The sequence below is a fragment of the Crinia signifera genome, chromosome 8, assembly GCF_055691185.1.
Source record: "Crinia signifera chromosome 8, ASM5569118v1, whole genome shotgun sequence".
Lineage (NCBI taxonomy): Eukaryota > Metazoa > Chordata > Amphibia > Anura > Myobatrachidae > Crinia > Crinia signifera.
Genome location: NC_139224.1, coordinates 98312112 through 98335561, shown reverse-complemented (window position 1 = coordinate 98335561; position 23450 = coordinate 98312112). Strand labels below are relative to the sequence as shown.

At 40.5% G+C, this 23450-nt stretch overlaps 1 protein-coding gene across 1 annotated transcript in view; it reads right to left on the bottom strand.

The window, feature by feature from the left end:
* Positions 1 to 264: 264 nt before the first annotated feature.
* KIF14 (kinesin family member 14) overlaps positions 265 to 23450 on the bottom strand; it is a 76458-nt gene continuing 53272 nt past the window's right edge. Inside the window, exons 24-30 of the mRNA XM_083156857.1 lie at positions 23306 to 23450; positions 22319 to 22503; positions 18521 to 18679; positions 17863 to 17985; positions 17047 to 17121; positions 1922 to 2045; positions 265 to 923 (exon numbers count right to left, since the gene is read on the bottom strand). The exon at positions 23306 to 23450 is cut by the window's right edge and continues 101 nt beyond it. Coding sequence (XP_083012983.1) covers positions 682 to 923; positions 1922 to 2045; positions 17047 to 17121; positions 17863 to 17985; positions 18521 to 18679; positions 22319 to 22503; positions 23306 to 23450 — 1053 coding nt within the window. The 3' untranslated portion in view covers positions 265 to 681. The remainder of the gene's footprint in view (positions 924 to 1921; positions 2046 to 17046; positions 17122 to 17862; positions 17986 to 18520; positions 18680 to 22318; positions 22504 to 23305) is intronic.

Here is a 23450-nt window from a genome sequence, read left to right as displayed (position 1 = left end):
CTGTATTTAGCTTTCATAAAGGTACAGTGTGACCCCTTTGTGGGACCAATGAGTACAATTACCTATCTGGCACGGCGACTCAGTCACCACAAACTAGATCTGCTCCACAAGCCACAGGTTCTGTACCTTATGTAAAACATTGCCTGAAACCAGAAAGAGGCTCATGCGCTAGATAAAGCCCAGGATGGTTGAATCTATGCTGCATACCAAAGAGTACTACAGCAGAGAATTACCCCAGCAATAGCACTTTCTTTTTCCCTTTTATTTTGCATAGGCATTAGCACAGCATAAATAATGGGCACAGGAGAGCACACGTGAAGAGCAGTTACAGTATTATACAACATGTATTTTATTACCTCCATGTGCTGGCACAGCACATACATATACACCAAGAAAGGTCATTTATTAGGACTTGGATATCAGCACATAGTTTGTCTATCTTATGTTCTATAAAAAGGATTTTTCATTAAATGTTTAAAAATGGAAACAAAAAATACACACACACACACACACATATATATATATATACATATACATACATATACACAGACACACGCACACACACATCCAAGGGCTTTATAGCAAGGTTATCTTTATACAGATGAAGCAACCATGTCATGCATATTTATTTGAAACCGTATTGTGCTTTTAATGCTTCTCTTTATACCCAGTGTATAAGTGTTACACCCATTGTATGGTGCTAGGTGAGAACACACAGGCAGCAGCTGCATCAGAGGAGCGTACAGCAGGCTGGGCACAGTCTCTCCGGTGAAGGGCACCTGAGAGCGCTTCTGACAACGCTCTAAGCTCAGGCAGGCTGATAACCTGCAATGTCAATGCCAGAAAGCTCTTGTTTACTTCACTTGCACATGAACTAATGTCATTAAGTGAGGAGAGAATTTGTGAGGTGTCTGTGTCTGAACCTGTAAAAGGGGAAATTGAAAACAAATATTAGAACTTTTAGAAGGTAAGCGTTAATGTAGATAATATAATGTTAGAGTCATTATCATCTGTGCATAATGCAGGCGAATCGTAAACCATGACCATTTATGGCTGAAGGGTGGCGATATTGCAGGGCTGCTTCAGGCCCAAAGCATTGCTGCAGCTACTATGGGGTAAATTTACTACGATGGGTGTTCTATTGAAGATGAGATGTTGCCCATAGCAACCAATTAGATTCTACTTATTTATTTAGCACCTTCTAGAAGATAATGGATGGAATCTAATTGGTTGCTATAGGCAAAGTCCCATCTACAGTAGAACTCACATTTAAGTAAATGTACCCCTAAGATGTGAAAATCCAGTCACATCCAGTAAGTGTTCCTCATTTAAAAAATCCTATTCCCTTATTTACAAAAAAAATCATAAACGTTTGGCTACATCCCATCGCAGCAGAAAGTACTGGGAATAAAAGTAGTGTACTTCTTATGTCCGAAATATTATGGGGTATATAAAGTCGGATCCTTTCCAACATTCTTTTGTCAGAATGTATGCGACTTGGGCTATTCAATTAGCAGCCACATTCAACATTTTGGAATTGGCTGCTGCTGCTGCTCACCGGGCCGGCGCTGGGACTGGGACTGGGTGAGTGGCAGAGGCGGTCGGGAGGCGGGACGGCGCCGGTTGAGCTGCTTCAATGCTACTTTTTTTAAAGATGGGTTGAGATTGTTGGAAACGGGGCCAAAACCTGTCGAATTTATTGTTAATACCACCAAATACTCAGTGTAATTACCTACCCAGCCCAACATATTAACTTAACTTTGTCTGTTGATTGTATATAAAGAGAGGAAGGAAATATCTACTGGGCTGCACATTGAATTATTGCAACTGAGCACAGAATAATTGTACCAAACATACAATAGGTAGGAAATGACCATCTAGGTGTCATATCCATCATTCACTGTCTTTCCATATAAGTTACCTTTCAGCAGTGAAACAACTGTGTTCTGCAGCAAATTCACACAGTTTTTTAGATTCCACAGTCCTGTACACAGGGAGTGCCGAGCACCAACATCCGAGTCCCGGATCAGCACATCCAGGTTTAGCTGGAGAAGATTTAGAAACAGTTATTTCAGAAATGCTGAAGTAGCATCAGTAGATATATATATATAGATATATAGATAGATAGATATATATATATATATAGATATATAGATAGAGATATATAGATAGAGATAGAGATATATAGATAGAGATAGAGATAGAGATAGAGATATATATATATATATATATAGTCTCCTGGTATGTTCGGCACTCCGGACAATGGTTCACAAGTACCGCGGTGCCCTTATGTTCATAGATACAATGTTCTGGGTCCCCTGTACTGAGCCCAGTGACAGGGGAAAAAACGGCACTCACGGATTTAGAAAAAGTATTTATAGTAACGTGAGCAATTTACAGCATTATCAACGTTTCAAGGCAGATTGCCTTTTCGTCAGGATGGCACTTTTCACACAGTATAAATACTTTTTCTAAATCCGTGAGTGACGTTTTTTCCCCTGTCACTGGGCTCAGTACAGGGGACCCAGAACATTATATATATATATATATATATATATATATATATATATATATATATATATATATATATATATATATATATATATATATATATATATATACATACATATATATATACATATATATATATACATATATATATATACATATATACATATATATACATATATATACATATATATATATATATATATATATATATATATATATATATATATATATATATAGAAAAGAAATATAGAGTGCGCTAAATACAGTTCAACAATTTTAAAACAATGAGCATTTATTTTAAGTCTTCACAAAGACTTTTGATTAAAAAGTACAGCTGGTCTGTTATTGGTACAGATGGTGTTGTAGGCCCAACGCGTTTCGTCAATAAATTGACTTCATCAGGGGCTTAGCGAACAGTAAATCAGCAAGACGTAAAATCACTGTAAATAATACAAATAATAGAGTTCATTTATATGAACACAAATGCAAAAGACACATCATGGATAACAGTCATGATAAGGAGTGGAGGACATCGGAGAGGAGAAAGAGATTTTTTAAGCCTTAATAAGCTCCTAACATAATAGGTAGCAGGCGTGAGGATTTTAATCCCGTTTGATAACATCAAACATTTAACATAGAAAAAGCAATTCACATAGTCCCAAGGGGTGCAGAATCACCAATAGTGTGTGGTCACCTAATATTGATAATATTAATACCTTGAGCCGATTTAGCGGATCACATACAGTGTCCAGCACATGACGGAATGATACCCAATACACAGCCTGAGTGGGTGGAGGGTGTTACTATAGAGAAGAATGTAAATATTACAAAATGCTATATGCGCATCTTCATACTATAGGACGTGATGTAAATATTATAAAATGTTATATGCACACCTTCAACAGCGCTTCTAGCTGGATCTTCTCCAGTGAAAGTGTAATGACTTGCAAATGTGACACAGGGAAACTGAGAATTCGTCTGCGGGGTCAATGACCCAAAATGACATTCGCACAGGTGTGTTTCAGTGAAGTGCCTTAATAGGAAAGGGGCAAATCTATGGGAAAAAAATGGATAATCAAATAATGATCTATAACTGATCCCTTCACCTTCAGCCGAAATGTGACAGACATATATTTTGAAACTTACAGCGTCACAAGGATAAGTGCAGATGCAGTAACAAAATGGTCAAAGACCTACATCAATTTTTCAATAGTTTTCAGGTATGGTTCCTAAAGTGCTTCAGAACCTTTGAAATAAATACAAAACAACTTTGTTTAATAAGCCAGGGACTGGTATAGAACAATGACCCAAAGTTTGGTGCCTTAAAAAGTACTTACTTTTAGGAGTGAAACCGGAAGTGTACAGCTAGGGGTCCAAAATCAGAATGAACTCCTATGGGAGATGCAGCTATTTATGGAGCACAGGGTGTGTGACTACTTCCTGTATCCCAAAACTAATAGTGTGTGACAAAAACGTATATGTATACGCTGAATGGGCGTGGTGATAGAAAGGCTGGGTAGCTTAATATGTGTATATACTAGCGCTAGTTGTCACTATATAAACGGAATAGGAGTGGAGTTTTATTGCCCTAATTGTGCGGTGGAACGCACAGCGTCTCCGCTGTGCGTTCCAAACGGGCGCCATATTGGCTGCGCCGACGTCATACCTAATTCATAGTGGTCAAACTACAACTAGGTGGGCGTTCTTCCCTAATTATGCGGTGGAACGCACAGCGTCTCCGCTGTGCGTTCCATATGGGCGCCATATTGGGATTTGCCGACGTACTATCTAATCCTAAGTGGTTGAACTGCAGCTAGATAGGCGTGCCTCCAGGTAAGGATGTGACAAAGCCTGTGGAGCGCAAAGCTAGTAAATATGCGTTCCAACCTTAAGGGGGACCCTTAAGGGGGACTATCTCACTAATATGTGGAAATTCATAACCTCATCATCTCGCTATATATTACTTGAGAAATGCCATATTGATTTAAGTAATCCACTAGTTGTGGAGATTATCAATAAACTTATTATAAGCCTATATTTATACATTAGATTAATAGATTGAAAATATGATGATAACTACCTAGTAGTCATGTGAGGTGACTCATATAAAGGTGTATAAGTGCTATATGTACATATATAGAGTAGACTACATAAAAGTGTACTATAATCATGTTTATATAAGTGGACCTCCTAATTATTAAGTGGAGTGGCACAAGTATATGTGCATAGGTGCTATAAGTATAAATAATAGAGGAGGCTACATAATGGTGTATTCCAATTCTGACCTCCTAATCTTTAAAAGGGACAACATATGTACATGTGCTAGGGTATGGTGAATGCCATTATAGAAGTGGCTAACTAGGGGTATATAAATACACCATCTACGGGATGTTACCCTATGTGTAAAAAATAAAAGGATAAAGTGATGTTTAGATATGTGAGGTTATAAATAGTAAACCCAGTATAGGCATACCCATTAAGGTCATTGTTCCATTTACATCGAGGTCTAACTATTAGTTTAGAATGGAACAATGAATACACAAGCATTTTAGCAAAACAATAAGTGCCAGATCAGAGCAGATAGCAAAGCACCAGAGGATAGTAGGAGGGTAAGGGCTAAATAAAAGCCACGATATCTATTCCCTCATTTAGTCCTCTGGGAGAGAGGGTATTCAGGGTGTAGATCCAAAAACTTTCTTTTTTTATAAGATCTTGATCCCTATTGCCCCCTCTAGGGTTAATAGGGACTTTTTCCAAGATCGTAAACTTAAAGTTCTCTTTTGTGACCTCAGAGTTGTGTTTCTCCTGGTAGTGTCTGGGGAGACTATGCACTCTAATTTTATTTTTGATGTTTCTCATATGCTCCTGAATACGGAGCTTTGTTTGTCTTATTGTTTTGCCTATGTAATGAAGGTTGCAGCTGCAGGTGATTCTGTAGACCACATGGTCGGAATTACATGTCACTGCTTCTTGAATTTTATACTCTTTTCCATTCTCCAGGGTGTGTTGAAACTGGATTTTGTCGAAAAAGGGACAACAGATACATCTGTTGCAAGGGGTTGTACCCGGTTTTTTGTTCAAGAAATGCGTTGTTTTAGGGACCGCAGATGTGGTAGGTTTTAATCTACTGGGGGCAAGTATAGACTTAAGGTTATTCGCCCGGCGGTATACCAGATTGGGTTTAGGTGGGAGATGTTGGCCTAAAATAGGGTCACGTAACAGGGTGGTCCAGTGTTTCTCTAGTACCTTTTTTATTTCATGATTTTCACAATTGAATTGCGTCACGAAGGGGCGGCTCTTGAATTCCTTGGCCGGTCTCACTTGTTTTGTCAGTAGATTTTCTCTTTCTTGTGTGAAAGCTTTTTGTCTGGCCTCTTCAATATAGTTTATCTTGTATCCCCTTTCAATGAATCGGTTGGCTAGAAGTTGGGACTGGGACCAAAATTCGCAATCTTCACTGCAGTTCCTCTTTATTCTAAGGAACTGAGCGTACGGAACGCTATTTTTCCAGGAAGGCAGGTGGCAGCTGGTTGCTGGAATAAAACTATTTGCGTCAACCTTCTTAAAGAAGGTACGGGTTTTAATTTCTTCACCGGGTGAGCCTATAAGTTCAAGGTCTAGATAGTCGATAGTGGAAATATTGGTTTTGAATGTAAATTTTAAATTGAAATCATTGATATGAATATATGTCATAAAGTCCGATATGCTCGTTTCGTCACCTCTCCAAATCAGCAATAGGTCGTCTATATAACGTTTATAAAAAATTATGTTGTCTTCAAAACGGGAACCGTATATATGCTGTTCTTCCCAGGCTCTCATATGTAAGTTGGCGTAAGCCGGGGCAAATTTTGTCCCCATGGCCGTCCCCTGTTGCTGGATGTAATACTCCCCGTTGAATTCAAAAAAATTATGCTTGAGAATAAATTCTATACTTTTGATCAAAAAAATGATTTCAGAGTTAGATTTGTCTGTGTCATTTCTTAGGATTTTTTCTACCGACTCTAGACCCTTATTGTGGGGGATGGAAGAATAGAGACCTTGTACGTCAATCGTAAGCCAACTGTACTCAGTGGACCATATCAATCCTTTTAGAAGTTGGAGTACTGAAGAACTGTCTTTTAGGTGGGATGTATTTTGTAATACATAAGGTTGGAGTTTTAAATCCAAAAAATGGGACAAGTTCGAAGTTAAGGAGTTCACACCAGCAACAATGGGGCGTCCCGGGGGTTGAGCTTGATCCTTATGAACTTTGGGGGTGTGGTAAAAAATCGGCAACATCGGGTGTTTCACGTAGATGTAGTCGAATTCCTCCTTGCATAGTACCCCATCCTGCAGGCCCAGCGTTAGGAGTGTCTTCAAATCATTCTGGAACTCCAGGGTAGGATTGGAGGGAATTTTTTTGTAGGTCGAGATGTCATCAAGGATTTTGTTGGCTTCAGCCACATAGTTAGTTTTGTCTTGTAGGACTACCGCCCCTCCTTTGTCGGCTATCTTAATAACCGTTTGCTCATCCTTTTTTAGACTTTTTAAAGCTTGATTTTCCAGAGGGTTCAAATTAGTGGGCTTACGTTTTTTAGGTTTTATGGTTCGGAAGTCCTCACGAACCGCCTCAAAGACAATTTCGAGGTGACTACCTCTAGACTCTACTGGGTAGAAGTGGGATGTGGGTGCTACGAGTGGTTTGTTTGCCGATTCCTTAGTTGCATTTGTCTGGTTTTTAAGAAAGTGTCTCTGAACCGTTAGATTTCTGATGTATTTATTTAAATCTATGAAAAGATTGAAATGGTTTATATGGCCGTCGGGGGCGAATTTCAGACCTCTGTCTAGAATCGCGCTTTCTGCTGGAGATAGCTTTTTCGCTGATAGGTTAATGATTCCTGCCCCAGAGGAGGTGGGGCCAGTAGGCCTTTTTTCTTTTTGGGAGAACCGTTTGCCCCCTCTAGTACCTCTGGGTCTCCATTGAGCCTGCGTTTGAGGCCGTGCGGGGATTCCAGGCGAGTGTGTAGTTCTTCTCGTACTGTGCGATACGGATGACCTAAATCCCGATCTCCATCTAAAAAATGGGAATTTTTACGGGGGGTGGGAGACCGCTCTCTGTCCTCTCTACTATAGTGGTGATAGTCTCGATAGGAGGGTATTCTACCTCTGTCCATTCCTCTGTGGTGGTAGTCTTCTTTAGAATAACGATAGTCTGGCCGTCTTGGCTTGTCGTACTGTCTGTCAGAGGGTTTATAATTCAAGTAGTTATTATGGTAGTTGTTACTACGTGGGTGGCGGGTGCGATTCCTATCGTTAGAACGGAATTGGTCACGGCTACGGCCTTCCCAATTACGGTTTGAATATGTTTCCTGCCTTGAATATCTTGGTTGGACTTCTTGATTTCTAGTGTCATTTGGCCAAATATGAATGTGGCCATTTACATAATCTCTTTTATCGCGAATGAACTTCTTTTGTTTTCTCAGGACAATTTCTTTCTCTAATGAATCAAGTTTAGATTGGAGATCTGCAATATCACGTTTAAACTCTTCACTCGAATCGAACTTTGATAGGAGTCCTTCAATCCTACCCATTTCACTTTCAATTGTAGTGAGTTCACTTTTTCTTTCATTAATCAGAGCCGTGATAAGTTTAGCCGAGCATTCATCTAAGATGGAGTGCCAGATTTTAAGGAAGGAAGGATTATCGCTCCCATATGTGGGTGTTTTTTGTATGCGTAGGCCTCTTGGGATCCTTCCTACTTCTAGGTATTTTTCAAGCGTGACGATGTCGTACCATCCTTTCAGTTCTTTAATAGCCAATTTCTCCAGAGAATTAAGATGTCCAAAGTAGTCCTCTCCTTCGTCCTCCATATCCAATTCATAATCGTCCTCTATGAAGATGTTTTTCATGTTATGATTTCTTTTAGTTCTATCTTTAACAAGTGGCATTTTTAAGGGCAGCAAAAAAGGGGTTGCTAACAGAGAGAAAGTAGGTATCACAGAAGAAGGTTCCCCTATTGCGCCCAAGATGGTAATGAAAGCGGCAACTCTAATAGAACCCTGTTAGCCGGGCCCAGATAGGCAAATAGAGATAGAAAAGAAATATAGAGTGCGCTAAATACAGTTCAACAATTTTAAAACAATGAGCATTTATTTTAAGTCTTCACAAAGACTTTTGATTAAAAAGTACAGCTGGTCTGTTATTGGTACAGATGGTGTTGTAGGCCCAACGCGTTTCGTCAATAAATTGACTTCATCAGGGGCTTAGCGAACAGTAAATCAGCAAGACGTAAAATCACTGTAAATAATACAAATAATAGAGTTCATTTATATGAACACAAATGCAAAAGACACATCATGGATAACAGTCATGATAAGGAGTGGAGGACAACGGAGAGGAGAAAGAGATTTTTTAAGCCTTAATAAGCTCCTAACATAATAGGTAGCAGGCGTGAGGATTTTAATCCCGTTTGATAACATCAAACATTTAACATAGAAAAAGCAATTCACATAGTCCCAAGGGGTGCAGAATCACCAATAGTGTGTGGTCACCTAATATTGATAATATTAATACCTTGAGCCGATTTAGCGGATCACATACAGTGTCCAGCACATGACGGAATGATACCCAATACACAGCCTGAGTGGGTGGAGGGTGTTACTATAGAGAAGAATGTAAATATTACAAAATGCTATATGCGCATCTTCATACTATAGGACGTGATGTAAATATTATAAAATGTTATATGCACACCTTCAACAGCGCTTCTAGCTGGATCTTCTCCAGTGAAAGTGTAATGACTTGCAAATGTGACACAGGGAAACTGAGAATTCGTCTGCGGGGTCAATGACCCAAAATGACATTCGCACAGGTGTGTTTCAGTGAAGTGCCTTAATAGGAAAGGGGCAAATCTATGGGAAAAAAATGGATAATCAAATAATGATCTATAACTGATCCCTTCACCTTCAGCCGAAATGTGACGCTGTAAGTTTCAAAATATATGTCTGTCACATTTCGGCTGAAGGTGAAGGGATCAGTTATAGATCATTATTTGATTATCCATTTTTTTCCCATAGAAACACACCTGTGCGAATGTCATTTTGGGTCATTGACCCAGCTAGAAGCGCTGTTGAAGGTGTGCATATAACATTTTATAATATTTACATCACGTCCTATAGTATGAAGATGCGCATATAGCATTTTGTAATATTTACATTCTTCTCTATAGTAACACCCTCCACCCACTCAGGCTGTGTATTGGGTATCATTCCGTCATGTGCTGGACACTGTATGTGATCCGCTAAATCGGCTCAAGGTATTAATATTATCAATATTAGGTGACCACACACTATTGGTGATTCTGCACCCCTTGGGACTATGTGAATTGCTTTTTCTATGTTAAATGTTTGATGTTATCAAACGGGATTAAAATCCTCACGCCTGCTACCTATTATGTTAGGAGCTTATTAAGGCTTAAAAAATCTCTTTCTCCTCTCCGTTGTCCTCCACTCCTTATCATGACTGTTATCCATGATGTGTCTTTTGCATTTGTGTTCATATAAATGAACTCTATTATTTGTATTATTTACAGTGATTTTACGTCTTGCTGATTTACTGTTCGCTAAGCCCCTGATGAAGTCAATTTATTGACGAAACGCGTTGGGCCTACAACACCATCTGTACCAATAACAGACCAGCTGTACTTTTTAATCAAAAGTCTTTGTGAAGACTTAAAATAAATGCTCATTGTTTTAAAATTGTTGAACTGTATTTAGCGCACTCTATATTTCTTTTCTATCTCTATTTGCCTATCTGGGCCCGGCTAACAGGGTTCTATTAGAGTTGCCGCTTTCATTACCATCTTGGGCGCAATAGGGGAACCTTCTTCTGTGATACCTACTTTCTCTCTGTTAGCAACCCCTTTTTTGCTGCCCTTAAAAATGCCACTTGTTAAAGATAGAACTAAAAGAAATCATAACATGAAAAACATCTTCATAGAGGACGATTATGAATTGGATATGGAGGACGAAGGAGAGGACTACTTTGGACATCTTAATTCTCTGGAGAAATTGGCTATTAAAGAACTGAAAGGATGGTACGACATCGTCACGCTTGAAAAATACCTAGAAGTAGGAAGGATCCCAAGAGGCCTACGCATACAAAAAACACCCACATATGGGAGCGATAATCCTTCCTTCCTTAAAATCTGGCACTCCATCTTAGATGAATGCTCGGCTAAACTTATCACGGCTCTGATTAATGAAAGAAAAAGTGAACTCACTACAATTGAAAGTGAAATGGGTAGGATTGAAGGACTCCTATCAAAGTTCGATTCGAGTGAAGAGTTTAAACGTGATATTGCAGATCTCCAATCTAAACTTGATTCATTAGAGAAAGAAATTGTCCTGAGAAAACAAAAGAAGTTCATTCGCGATAAAAGAGATTATGTAAATGGCCACATTCATATTTGGCCAAATGACACTAGAAATCAAGAAGTCCAACCAAGATATTCAAGGCAGGAAACATATTCAAACCGTAATTGGGAAGGCCGTAGCCGTGACCAATTCCGTTCTAACGATAGGAATCGCACCCGCCACCCACGTAGTAACAACTACCATAATAACTACTTGAATTATAAACCCTCTGACAGACAGTACGACAAGCCAAGACGGCCAGACTATCGTTATTCTAAAGAAGACTACCACCACAGAGGAATGGACAGAGGTAGAATACCCTCCTATCGAGACTATCACCACTATAGTAGAGAGGACAGAGAGCGGTCTCCCACCCCCCGTAAAAATTCCCATTTTTTAGATGGAGATCGGGATTTAGGTCATCCGTATCGCACAGTACGAGAAGAACTACACACTCGCCTGGAATCCCCGCACGGCCTCAAACGCAGGCTCAATGGAGACCCAGAGGTACTAGAGGGGGCAAACGGTTCTCCCAAAAAGAAAAAAGGCCTACTGGCCCCACCTCCTCTGGGGCAGGAATCATTAACCTATCAGCGAAAAAGCTATCTCCAGCAGAAAGCGCGATTCTAGACAGAGGTCTGAAATTCGCCCCCGACGGCCATATAAACCATTTCAATCTTTTCATAGATTTAAATAAATACATCAGAAATCTAACGGTTCAGAGACACTTTCTTAAAAACCAGACAAATGCAACTAAGGAATCGGCAAACAAACCACTCGTAGCACCCACATCCCACTTCTACCCAGTAGAGTCTAGAGGTAGTCACCTCGAAATTTTCTTTGAGGCGGTTCGTGAGGACTTCCGAACCATAAAACCTAAAAAACGTAAGCCCACTAATTTGAACCCTCTGGAAAATCAAGCTTTAAAAAGTCTAAAAAAGGATGAGCAAACGGTTATTAAGATAGCCGACAAAGGAGGGGCGGTAGTCCTACAAGACAAAACTAACTATGTGGCTGAAGCCAACAAAATCCTTGATGACATCTCGACCTACAAAAAAATTCCCTCCAATCCTACCCTGGAGTTCCAGAATGATTTGAAGACACTCCTAACGCTGGGCCTGCAGGATGGGGTACTATGCAAGGAGGAATTCGACTACATCTACGTGAAACACCCGATGTTGCCGATTTTTTACCACACCCCCAAAGTTCATAAGGATCAAGCTCAACCCCCGGGACGCCCCATTGTTGCTGGTGTGAACTCCTTAACTTCGAACTTGTCCCATTTTTTGGATTTAAAACTCCAACCTTATGTATTACAAAATACATCCCACCTAAAAGACAGTTCTTCAGTACTCCAACTTCTAAAAGGATTGATATGGTCCACTGAGTACAGTTGGCTTACGATTGACGTACAAGGTCTCTATTCTTCCATCCCCCACAATAAGGGTCTAGAGTCGGTAGAAAAAATCCTAAGAAATGACACAGACAAATCTAACTCTGAAATCATTTTTTTGATCAAAAGTATAGAATTTATTCTCAAGCATAATTTTTTTGAATTCAACGGGGAGTATTACATCCAGCAACAGGGGACGGCCATGGGGACAAAATTTGCCCCGGCTTACGCCAACTTACATATGAGAGCCTGGGAAGAACAGCATATATACGGTTCCCGTTTTGAAGACAACATAATTTTTTATAAACGTTATATAGACGACCTATTGCTGATTTGGAGAGGTGACGAAACGAGCATATCGGACTTTATGACATATATTCATATCAATGATTTCAATTTAAAATTTACATTCAAAACCAATATTTCCACTATCGACTATCTAGACCTTGAACTTATAGGCTCACCCGGTGAAGAAATTAAAACCCGTACCTTCTTTAAGAAGGTTGACGCAAATAGTTTTATTCCAGCAACCAGCTGCCACCTGCCTTCCTGGAAAAATAGCGTTCCGTACGCTCAGTTCCTTAGAATAAAGAGGAACTGCAGTGAAGATTGCGAATTTTGGTCCCAGTCCCAACTTCTAGCCAACCGATTCATTGAAAGGGGATACAAGATAAACTATATTGAAGAGGCCAGACAAAAAGCTTTCACACAAGAAAGAGAAAATCTACTGACAAAACAAGTGAGACCGGCCAAGGAATTCAAGAGCCGCCCCTTCGTGACGCAATTCAATTGTGAAAATCATGAAATAAAAAAGGTACTAGAGAAACACTGGACCACCCTGTTACGTGACCCTATTTTAGGCCAACATCTCCCACCTAAACCCAATCTGGTATACCGCCGGGCGAATAACCTTAAGTCTATACTTGCCCCCAGTAGATTAAAACCTACCACATCTGCGGTCCCTAAAACAACGCATTTCTTGAACAAAAAACCGGGTACAACCCCTTGCAACAGATGTATCTGTTGTCCCTTTTTCGACAAAATCCAGTTTCAACACACCCTGGAGAATGGAAAAGAGTATAAAATTCAAGAAGCAGTGACATGTAATTCCGACCATGTGGTCTACAGAATCACCTGCAGCTGCAACCTTCATTACATAGGCAAAACAATAAGACAAACAAAGCTCCGTATTCAGGAGCATATGAGAAACATCAAAAATAAAATTAGAGTGCATAGTCTCCCCAGACACTACCAGGAGAAACACAACTCTGAGGTCACAAAAGAGAACTTTAAGTTTACGATCTTGGAAAAAGTCCCTATTAACCCTAGAGGGGGCAATAGGGATCAAGATCTTATAAAAAAAGAAAGTTTTTGGATCTACACCCTGAATACCCTCTCTCCCAGAGGACTAAATGAGGGAATAGATATCGTGGCTTTTATTTAGCCCTTACCCTCCTACTATCCTCTGGTGCTTTGCTATCTGCTCTGATCTGGCACTTATTGTTTTGCTAAAATGCTTGTGTATTCATTGTTCCATTCTAAACTAATAGTTAGACCTCGATGTAAATGGAACAATGACCTTAATGGGTATGCCTATACTGGGTTTACTATTTATAACCTCACATATCTAAACATCACTTTATCCTTTTATTTTTTACACATAGGGTAACATCCCGTAGATGGTGTATTTATATACCCCTAGTTAGCCACTTCTATAATGGCATTCACCATACCCTAGCACATGTACATATGTTGTCCCTTTTAAAGATTAGGAGGTCAGAATTGGAATACACCATTATGTAGCCTCCTCTATTATTTATACTTATAGCACCTATGCACATATACTTGTGCCACTCCACTTAATAATTAGGAGGTCCACTTATATAAACATGATTATAGTACACTTTTATGTAGTCTACTCTATATATGTACATATAGCACTTATACACCTTTATATGAGTCACCTCACATGACTACTAGGTAGTTATCATCATATTTTCAATCTATTAATCTAATGTATAAATATAGGCTTATAATAAGTTTATTGATAATCTCCACAACTAGTGGATTACTTAAATCAATATGGCATTTCTCAAGTAATATATAGCGAGATGATGAGGTTATGAATTTCCACATATTAGTGAGATAGTCCCCCTTAAGGGTCCCCCTTAAGGTTGGAACGCATATTTACTAGCTTTGCGCTCCACAGGCTTTGTCACATCCTTACCTGGAGGCACGCCTATCTAGCTGCAGTTCAACCACTTAGGATTAGATAGTACGTCGGCAAATCCCAATATGGCACCGCATAATTAGGGAAGAACGCCCACCTAGTTGTAGTTTGACCACTATGAATTAGGTATGACGTCGGCGCAGCCAATATGGCGCCCGTTTGGAACGCACAGCGGAGACGCTGTGCGTTCCACCGCACAATTAGGGCAATAAAACTCCACTCCTATTCCGTTTATATAGTGACAACTAGCGCTAGTATATACACATATTAAGCTACCCAGCCTTTCTATCACCACGCCCATTCAGCGTATACATATACGTTTTTGTCACACACTATTAGTTTTGGGATACAGGAAGTAGTCACACACCCTGTGCTCCATAAATAGCTGCATCTCCCATAGGAGTTCATTCTGATTTTGGACCCCTAGCTGTACACTTCCGGTTTCACTCCTAAAAGTAAGTACTTTTTAAGGCACCAAACTTTGGGTCATTGTTCTATACCAGTCCCTGGCTTATTAAACAAAGTTGTTTTGTATTTATTTCAAAGGTTCTGAAGCACTTTAGGAACCATACCTGAAAACTATTGAAAAATTGATGTAGGTCTTTGACCATTTTGTTACTGCATCTGCACTTATCCTTGTGACGCTGTAAGTTTCAAAATATATGTCTGTCACATTTCGGCTGAAGGTGAAGGGATCAGTTATAGATCATTATTTGATTATCCATTTTTTTCCCATAGATTTGCCCCTTTCCTATTAAGGCACTTCACTGAAACACACCTGTGCGAATGTCATTTTGGGTCATTGACCCCGCAGACGAATTCTCAGTTTCCCTGTGTCACATTTGCAAGTCATTACACTTTCACTGGAGAAGATCCAGCTAGAAGCGCTGTTGAAGGTGTGCATATAACATTTTATAATATTTACATCACGTCCTATAGTATGAAGATGCGCATATAGCATTTTGTAATATTTACATTCTTCTCTATAGTAACACCCTCCACCCACTCAGGCTGTGTATTGGGTATCATTCCGTCATGTGCTGGACACTGTATGTGATCCGCTAAATCGGCTCAAGGTATTAATATTATCAATATTAGGTGACCACACACTATTGGTGATTCTGCACCCCTTGGGACTATGTGAATTGCTTTTTCTATGTTAAATGTTTGATGTTATCAAACGGGATTAAAATCCTCACGCCTGCTACCTATTATGTTAGGAGCTTATTAAGGCTTAAAAAATCTCTTTCTCCTCTCCGTTGTCCTCCACTCCTTATCATGACTGTTATCCATGATGTGTCTTTTGCATTTGTGTTCATATAAATGAACTCTATTATTTGTATTATTTACAGTGATTTTACGTCTTGCTGATTTACTGTTCGCTAAGCCCCTGATGAAGTCAATTTATTGACGAAACGCGTTGGGCCTACAACACCATCTGTACCAATAACAGACCAGCTGTACTTTTTAATCAAAAGTCTTTGTGAAGACTTAAAATAAATGCTCATTGTTTTAAAATTGTTGAACTGTATTTAGCGCACTCTATATTTCTTTTCTATCTCTATTTGCCTATCTGGGCCCGGCTAACAGGGTTCTATTAGAGTTGCCGCTTTCATTACCATCTTGGGCGCAATAGGGGAACCTTCTTCTGTGATATATATATATATATATATATATATATATATATATATATATATACACACATATACATACTTCTGGCTGGTGGGCCAGCCCTCTCCTAGTCGGTTAATATGATCCTCGGTGCCCTCCAGAACAAATGGATAGTGTATAGAAAAGAACACACTGTGGCACTAAGAGGTGTTTTAAAGATATTTTAACAGGTCATAGTGACAAACCAACATTTTGGGGCTGGCACACCCCTTTGTCAAGTGTGGGTGAACACACCTTGACATAGGGGTGTGCCAGACCTGAAACTTAGGTTTATCACCCACACCATGACAAAGGGGCCACAAAAATCAGCAGGCCTGGTGCTCTCCAATATTCATCATAGGAAATCCAAAGGAGGAGGCACTCAGGCAAAATAGCAGTTCAATTCTTTCTGGTACTCTGCCCGATTGCCTCCTTCTTTGGTGTGTAATATATAATAAATTATATATATATGTGTGTGTTTCCTAAATGGTATCAAAGATAGCAGAAAGAAGACCAACACAAATCCAATTTATATATAGTTCAAATGGAGTGCATATTTGTATTCCCCCCCCCCAAACGCTTTCCATGCATCAAGTCGTTCACATAGAAAAAGTGACACCCAACAGGCTATACTTTACATAATCATCGTCTCCTTGACGGCCGCTACGGTGCTTTAGAGGGGTCATTCACAGAAAATGAGGGGTCAACACAGAAAATGAGTAGTAATTGTTGTGTTGTTTTGTCTTATGGTGTCTAAATGCCATCAACCATCATAAAACCAGCACCAACTTTACCAAAACAGTAACTTTAATTTTAGTGCAAATTATCAAATATACTGCAAACATAGGAAATCTAGAACGAGGTTATACCTTCTTACAACACGTTAGACTGTTCTGGATGAAGACAGCTAAAGAGCTGGAACTCTTCTTGAGGTCTACAAGAACCTAGAAAGACAACAAGGTATGATAAATTGTGGTCACAGCTAGAGGGCATTATCGCATTTTCCACACATTGCCAGGTCAGTTCACAACACAGTAGAAAGGAATAGAAATAGAAGAGGAATACTTTAGCGATAGTAATGTGGAAAGGAACAGAGCAAAAAAAAGTATTTATTTTCTTGCAGGATGGCAACTGCCATAAAGATGATCTCCGTCACATCTAAAGCTTGCCGCAATATACAGAGATTAAAGTTGTATGTGGTGTGTATATTTTGTGTACAACAAATTGTTATGTTACAGCAATTCCATGCCACACATTATCATTTTCACCAGCAATGCAAGTAAGATTTATTTTCTGTAAATAAAAGAGAGAGACCTGCCACTGGCCAAGTCCAAAGGAGGTGGCGGCTCTCATGTGCCACACAATGTACGAACTCTAGCGCAGGAAGGACACATGTATATATATTTGTTTACAGTACTTTTTACAGAAGTATAAAGAACATAGATGGTGACACCAAAATATGCAATGCAGACCTTACAGATGTGCCAAAGGGCAAGAGAAGAAGAAACCATAATAAGAACTAGACAAATCTTAGAGATACTGCAGTGTGATGTAAAGGACCAACATATAAGTGGTAATACCCAACCTGTGAATCTGGGTAAGACTGTACTCTGAGATAGTGGTGCTCCTATGTCAAAAAGCTCCTGCACCACAAGTCATTGAGTGGCCTGCTTCTTTATATATACCTCATCATGAACACTGCATCTCTGAACATCTTTCTGCATCGCATCGGAAGCCTTTATTCCACAGTCAATGAGACTTTCTAATCCATAACACATCCCACTGTAAAGTATGTCAGTGATAGACGTCTGAAATAGAGTAAGGTCACACTTTAGAAATAGAGGATTGAAGCAAAATGGCAAGACAATCCATAAAATAAAAAGCAAAAAGGTCAATACATAAGCTAACCTTTATTGCTATCTATACCTCACAACTAATATACTAGCCAACCTTGTTACGTTATGAATGGACAAGCTCATTAACTAGAAGGACAGAACCACCTAAATCGGCGATTACCAAACACAGTCCCTCAAGGCACCCCAATGGTCTAGGTTTTAAGGATATACATGGCTGAGCAGATGGTACTAATTAATCTGTGTTCAATCATGGTTATCCTTAAAATCTGATCCATATAGTGTTTTGGCAGCTGAAAAGCCCAAACTTGAAGGGGGCAGTGAAATGATGGGTGGTGACTGATAATGCTGCGCATAGGTCCCCTGAAGTCACCCCTGCGTATAGAAAAGGAGTAAATGTACCTTCAGTAAATCCTATTTTCCAGACACATAGCTTATTAAAGACAAAAAAAAAACCCACCAGGCATTTACCATCAACGGATGTATATACCTGGAGTCCATGTTTATCTGTACTTTCCTCTTCTGGTAGATGCAAATCAGTGGCAGTCAGTGCAGCCAGGTTTCCAATGCTCTGTAGTATCTGCTCAACTATATGATTGGCTTTATCTTTTGCCTCTGTAACCATGGCCAATATATCAGAGCAGCAGCCCTAATGGAAATTTAAATTAGAAAATATAAAAGATTAGTCAGAGTTGTATAGATTAGGAGAATTCCGCAGATGACTGAATGTTATCCTACAGTATAGATTAGGAGATTGCCCCAGATGACTGCATGGTATCGTACTGTATAGATTAGGCCATAGGTTACCAAACGCGGTCCTCAAGGCACCCCAACGGTCCAGGTAGTAAGTATATCCATGCTTGGCCACAGGTGACTTAATTAGTAACTGTCTGATTTAGCCATCTGTTCTGAGCTATGGATATACCTAAAACCTGGACCGTTGGGGTGCCTTGAGGACCGCGTTTGGGAACCTCTGGATTAGGCGATTGCCCCAGATGTCTGTATGGTATCATACAGTATAGATTAGGAGAATTCCCCAGATGACTGCATGGTATCGTACAGTATAGATTAAGAGATTACACCAGATGACTGCATGGTATTGTACAGTATAGATTAGGAGATTGCCCCAGATGACTGCATGGTATCGTACAGTATAGATTAGGAGATTTCCCCAGATGACTGCATGGTATTGTACAGTATAGATTAGGAGAATTCCCCAGATGACTGCATGGTATTGTACAGTATAGATTAGGAGAATTCCCCAGATGACTGCATGGTATTGTACAGTATAGATTAGGCGATTGCCCCAGATGACTGCATGGTATTGTACAGTATATATTAGGAGAATGCCCCACAGGACTGTATGGTATCGTACAGTATAGATTAGGAGATTGCCCCAGATGACTGTATGGTATTGTACAGTATAGATTAGGAGATTGCCCCAGATGACTTCATGGTATCGTACAGTATAGATTAGGCGATTGCCCCAGATAACTTTATACTACCGTATTGTATAGATTAGGCGATTGCCCCAGATGACTGCATGATATCGTACAGTATAGATTAGGAGAATTCCCCAGATGACTGTATGGTATCGGTACAGTATAGATTAGGAGATTGCCCCAGATGACTGAATGGTATCCTACAGTATAGATTAGGAGATTGCCCCAGATGACTGCATGGTATCGTACTGTAAAGATTAGGCCATAGGTTCCCAAACGTGGTCCTCAAGGCACCCCAACGGTCCAGGTATTAAGTATATCCATGCTTGGCCACAGGTGACTTAATTAGAAACTGTCTGATTTAGCCATCTGTTCTGAGCTATGGATATACCTAAAACCTAGAACATTGGGGTGCCTTGAGGACCGCGTTTGGGAACCTCTGGATTAGGCGATTGCCCCAGATGTCTGTATGGTATCATACAGTATAGATTAGGAGATTGCCCCAGATTACTTTCATGGTATCGTACAGTATAGATTAGGAGATTGCCCCAGATGACTGCATGGTATCGTACAGTATAGATTAGGAGAATTCCCCAGATGACTGCATGGTATTGTACAGTATAGATGAGGAGATTGCCCCAGATGACTGCATGGTATTGTTCAGTATAGATGAGGAGATTGCCCCAGATGACTGCATGGTATCGTACAGTATAGATTAGGAGATTGCCCGAAATGACTGTATGGTATCATACAGTATAGATTAGGAGAATTCCCCAGATGACTGCATGGTATTGTACAGTATAGATTAGGAGATTTCCCCAGATGAATGCATGGTATTGTACAGTATAGATTAGGAGAATTCCCCACAGGACTGTATGGTATCGTACGGTATAGTTTAGGCGATTGCCCCAGATGACTGCATGGTATCGTACAGTATAGATTAGGAGAATTCCCCACAGGACTGTATGGTATCGTACGGTATAGTTTAGGCGATTGCCCCAGATGACTGCATGGTATCGTACAGTATAGATTAGGAGAATTCCCCAGATGACTGCATGGTATTGTACAGTATAGATTAGGAGAATTCCCCAGATGACTGTATGTTATTGTACATTATAGATTAGGATCTTGCCCCAGATGACTGCATGGTATCGTACAGTATAGATTAGGAGATTGCCCCAGATGACAGCATGGTAGTGTACAGTATAGATTAGGCGATTGCCCCAGATAACTTTATACTATCGTACTGTATTTAGTTATTTCACTAACAAAGTGAAGAAATATTTCCAATAGTTTGTGGAGAAGTAAATAACCCAGTCATGCATGCGATCTCAATAGATTAACTCCGATGGGAAACGCACACTACAGAGTCCTTATATGGCAGCGGACAAGAAACAACTGTAGCCTCTATTGTAGGCTACTGGTAGGAATGGGAAATAATTATACTGGAAAACTACGGCCATTTACAACTTTGACTTGTTACTAAAGGACTGCATCTAAATGAAAAACACTTAGAACCACGTGGAAATTGTCAGCTAAATACTTAACTTTATTATATTATAAAAGGTAACCACATGAAAGTTTCTTAAAATATAAAAAAAATAGATTAGAGGAATAATATTTTTGCCTTCCTCTAACCCTTCCCAGAAAGGGATGTCTGTTGGGGTGACTCTTATTGGTTGCTGCTTATTTCACTGTGGACTGTGAGTCCATGCAATAGTCACAAACAGGGCATCTCCTTAGGCCAGGGATGGGGAACCTTCGGCCCTCCAGCTGTTGCTGAACTACACATCCCAGCATGCCCTGCAACAGTTGTAGCATGGCCACATAGCAAAACTGTAACAAGGCATGCTGGGATGTGTAGTTCCACAACAGCTGGAGGGCCGAAGGTTCCCCATCCCTGCCTTAGGCAAACCAAGTCTAATTTCAAAAATGTTAAATCATAGGTCACTAGTGGAAATAAAATATTGGCACTTGTGTATTATCCTGGCGCCCATCGCATCGCAAACCACTAATTACGGCATGCGATGGACCTGATTTCAGCATTTTCCCAGGCTGAGTATACAATATTAAAATCGGGTCACATCGCATGTCATTACAATGGCATGCGATGCGATTTCCCATTGAGTCCCATGTTAAATGGCACCCCCAGACCCGATTTTTAATTGTATACCCACCCTTATGGGTAATAAATATGTAAAATGCCCCCACATTGTTAACGGCCCCCCCCTATCAATGCCTACCCGAAGCGTGGCGAGCGCAGCGAGCCCGCGAGGGGCGTCAGTACGCGTCCTCTGACCTTTTCATACCCCCACTATCCACGTCGGTGTGGAGTTGATGTTATAAAGTGTGGCGAGTGCAGCGAGCCACCGAGCCCGAAGCGTGGCGAGCGTAGCGAGCCCCGTGAGGGGACACGCATTACTTCACAGGTACGCTTCGGGCTCGGTGGCTCGCCACACTTTATATAAAATCAACTCCACGCCGACGTGGATAGTGGGGGTATGAAAAGGTCGCCACGCTTCGGGTTGCCGTTCATAGTGGGATGGCGTTAACAATGGGGGGGGGGGGGGGGCATTTCACATACTCATGACCCATGACGGTGGGTATATAATTAAAAATCGGGTCTGGGGGGGCATTTCACATGGTAATAAGGCATCTGAGTGCCTGTACAATTAGAAATCGGGTAAAATCGCGTCGAATCGCATCGCATGCGATCATATCGCATGTGATGCGACACGATTTTTCATCGTACAGTGTCCTGAGATGGAAATCGTGGGCGCCATGATAATACACAAGTACCAAAATATTTATTGCGCTTTAGTAGATAATTGTAGCATTCATGTTACCTGTAAGAGCAGCTGCAGGTATCCTCCAAGCTTTTTAATGGACAGCGCCAAGCTATCCGCAACCTTTGAAGTCTCCTGGCTATCTGGGAAATGCTCCAACCAATGTTTGGTTAATACAACCAACTGTTGAAAGGCAGAGGTCAGCTGCACGCTATGTGCTTGAGCCGCACGATTAACCAAGAACACTGGAAACAATCAGAATGGTAAAATGAAGCGTGCACATCCCATGTAGTTAATGATCATCAGTTAACCTTTTATGACCCATTGCATGTTTCCGGTGTATGCGAGTTATTACACTAGTTAAGAAGATGAACAAAGCCCTAAGTAACCCCAGAACATATGGTTTTAGTATATAAAACATTGTGTCACATACACCAAAACAGTGCAATTTATTTGTTCTAATGCAATATTTTGATGCTCTACCAATAGACAGAGCACCTGGCTCCTTCGGGTACTTTAAAACTGAAGTTCCTGGCAGGCAATGAATATATTTGTGTATATTTTCACACAGACACATAGATCTGCTCCTTGGAAGAATACAGAGCTAGATCCTGTTTTTGGGCCACAGTGAAGTAAAACACATCAGACATAAAAGGTCATACCAGGGCAGGTTGGATATCAGAATTATGGGGTGGCAGGGTGGAGCAACGGCGCATCAGGTGGGGGAGGAGGCAGCACTGAGGTGATGCTGCTGCCTCCTGCATAGAAGTGAACGTCCCGTCGCTCGACCCAGGTTACAACACTTCTTTTATCTCCGGTCGGATTGCCGGACCCGAGATATTCAAAATGGCCCTTTCACACTGCAGTTGCCTAAATAACTGAGGCTCTGGCATGTTGAATGTATGGGCAAAATATCAAATTAAACCTGCATGGGGTGAGGGTTACTTTATTGCATTGTTTAGTCTAATAGAGCCATTTAACTTTGTCTTCATGTGTTCCTGAGTATGGCCAAGAGAAAATACAACACACACACAATGTGAGACTTACAAGCATCAGTGCTGTCCTCATCCTGTTGCTCATATGCCTGAGACACAGCATGGGCTCCAGTGCACACTATTTGTACACAGTGGATCAGGCTGTCAGCAATGTTACGCTCATCTGCAGGACATCGGCCAAGGTAATCCAGTGCGGA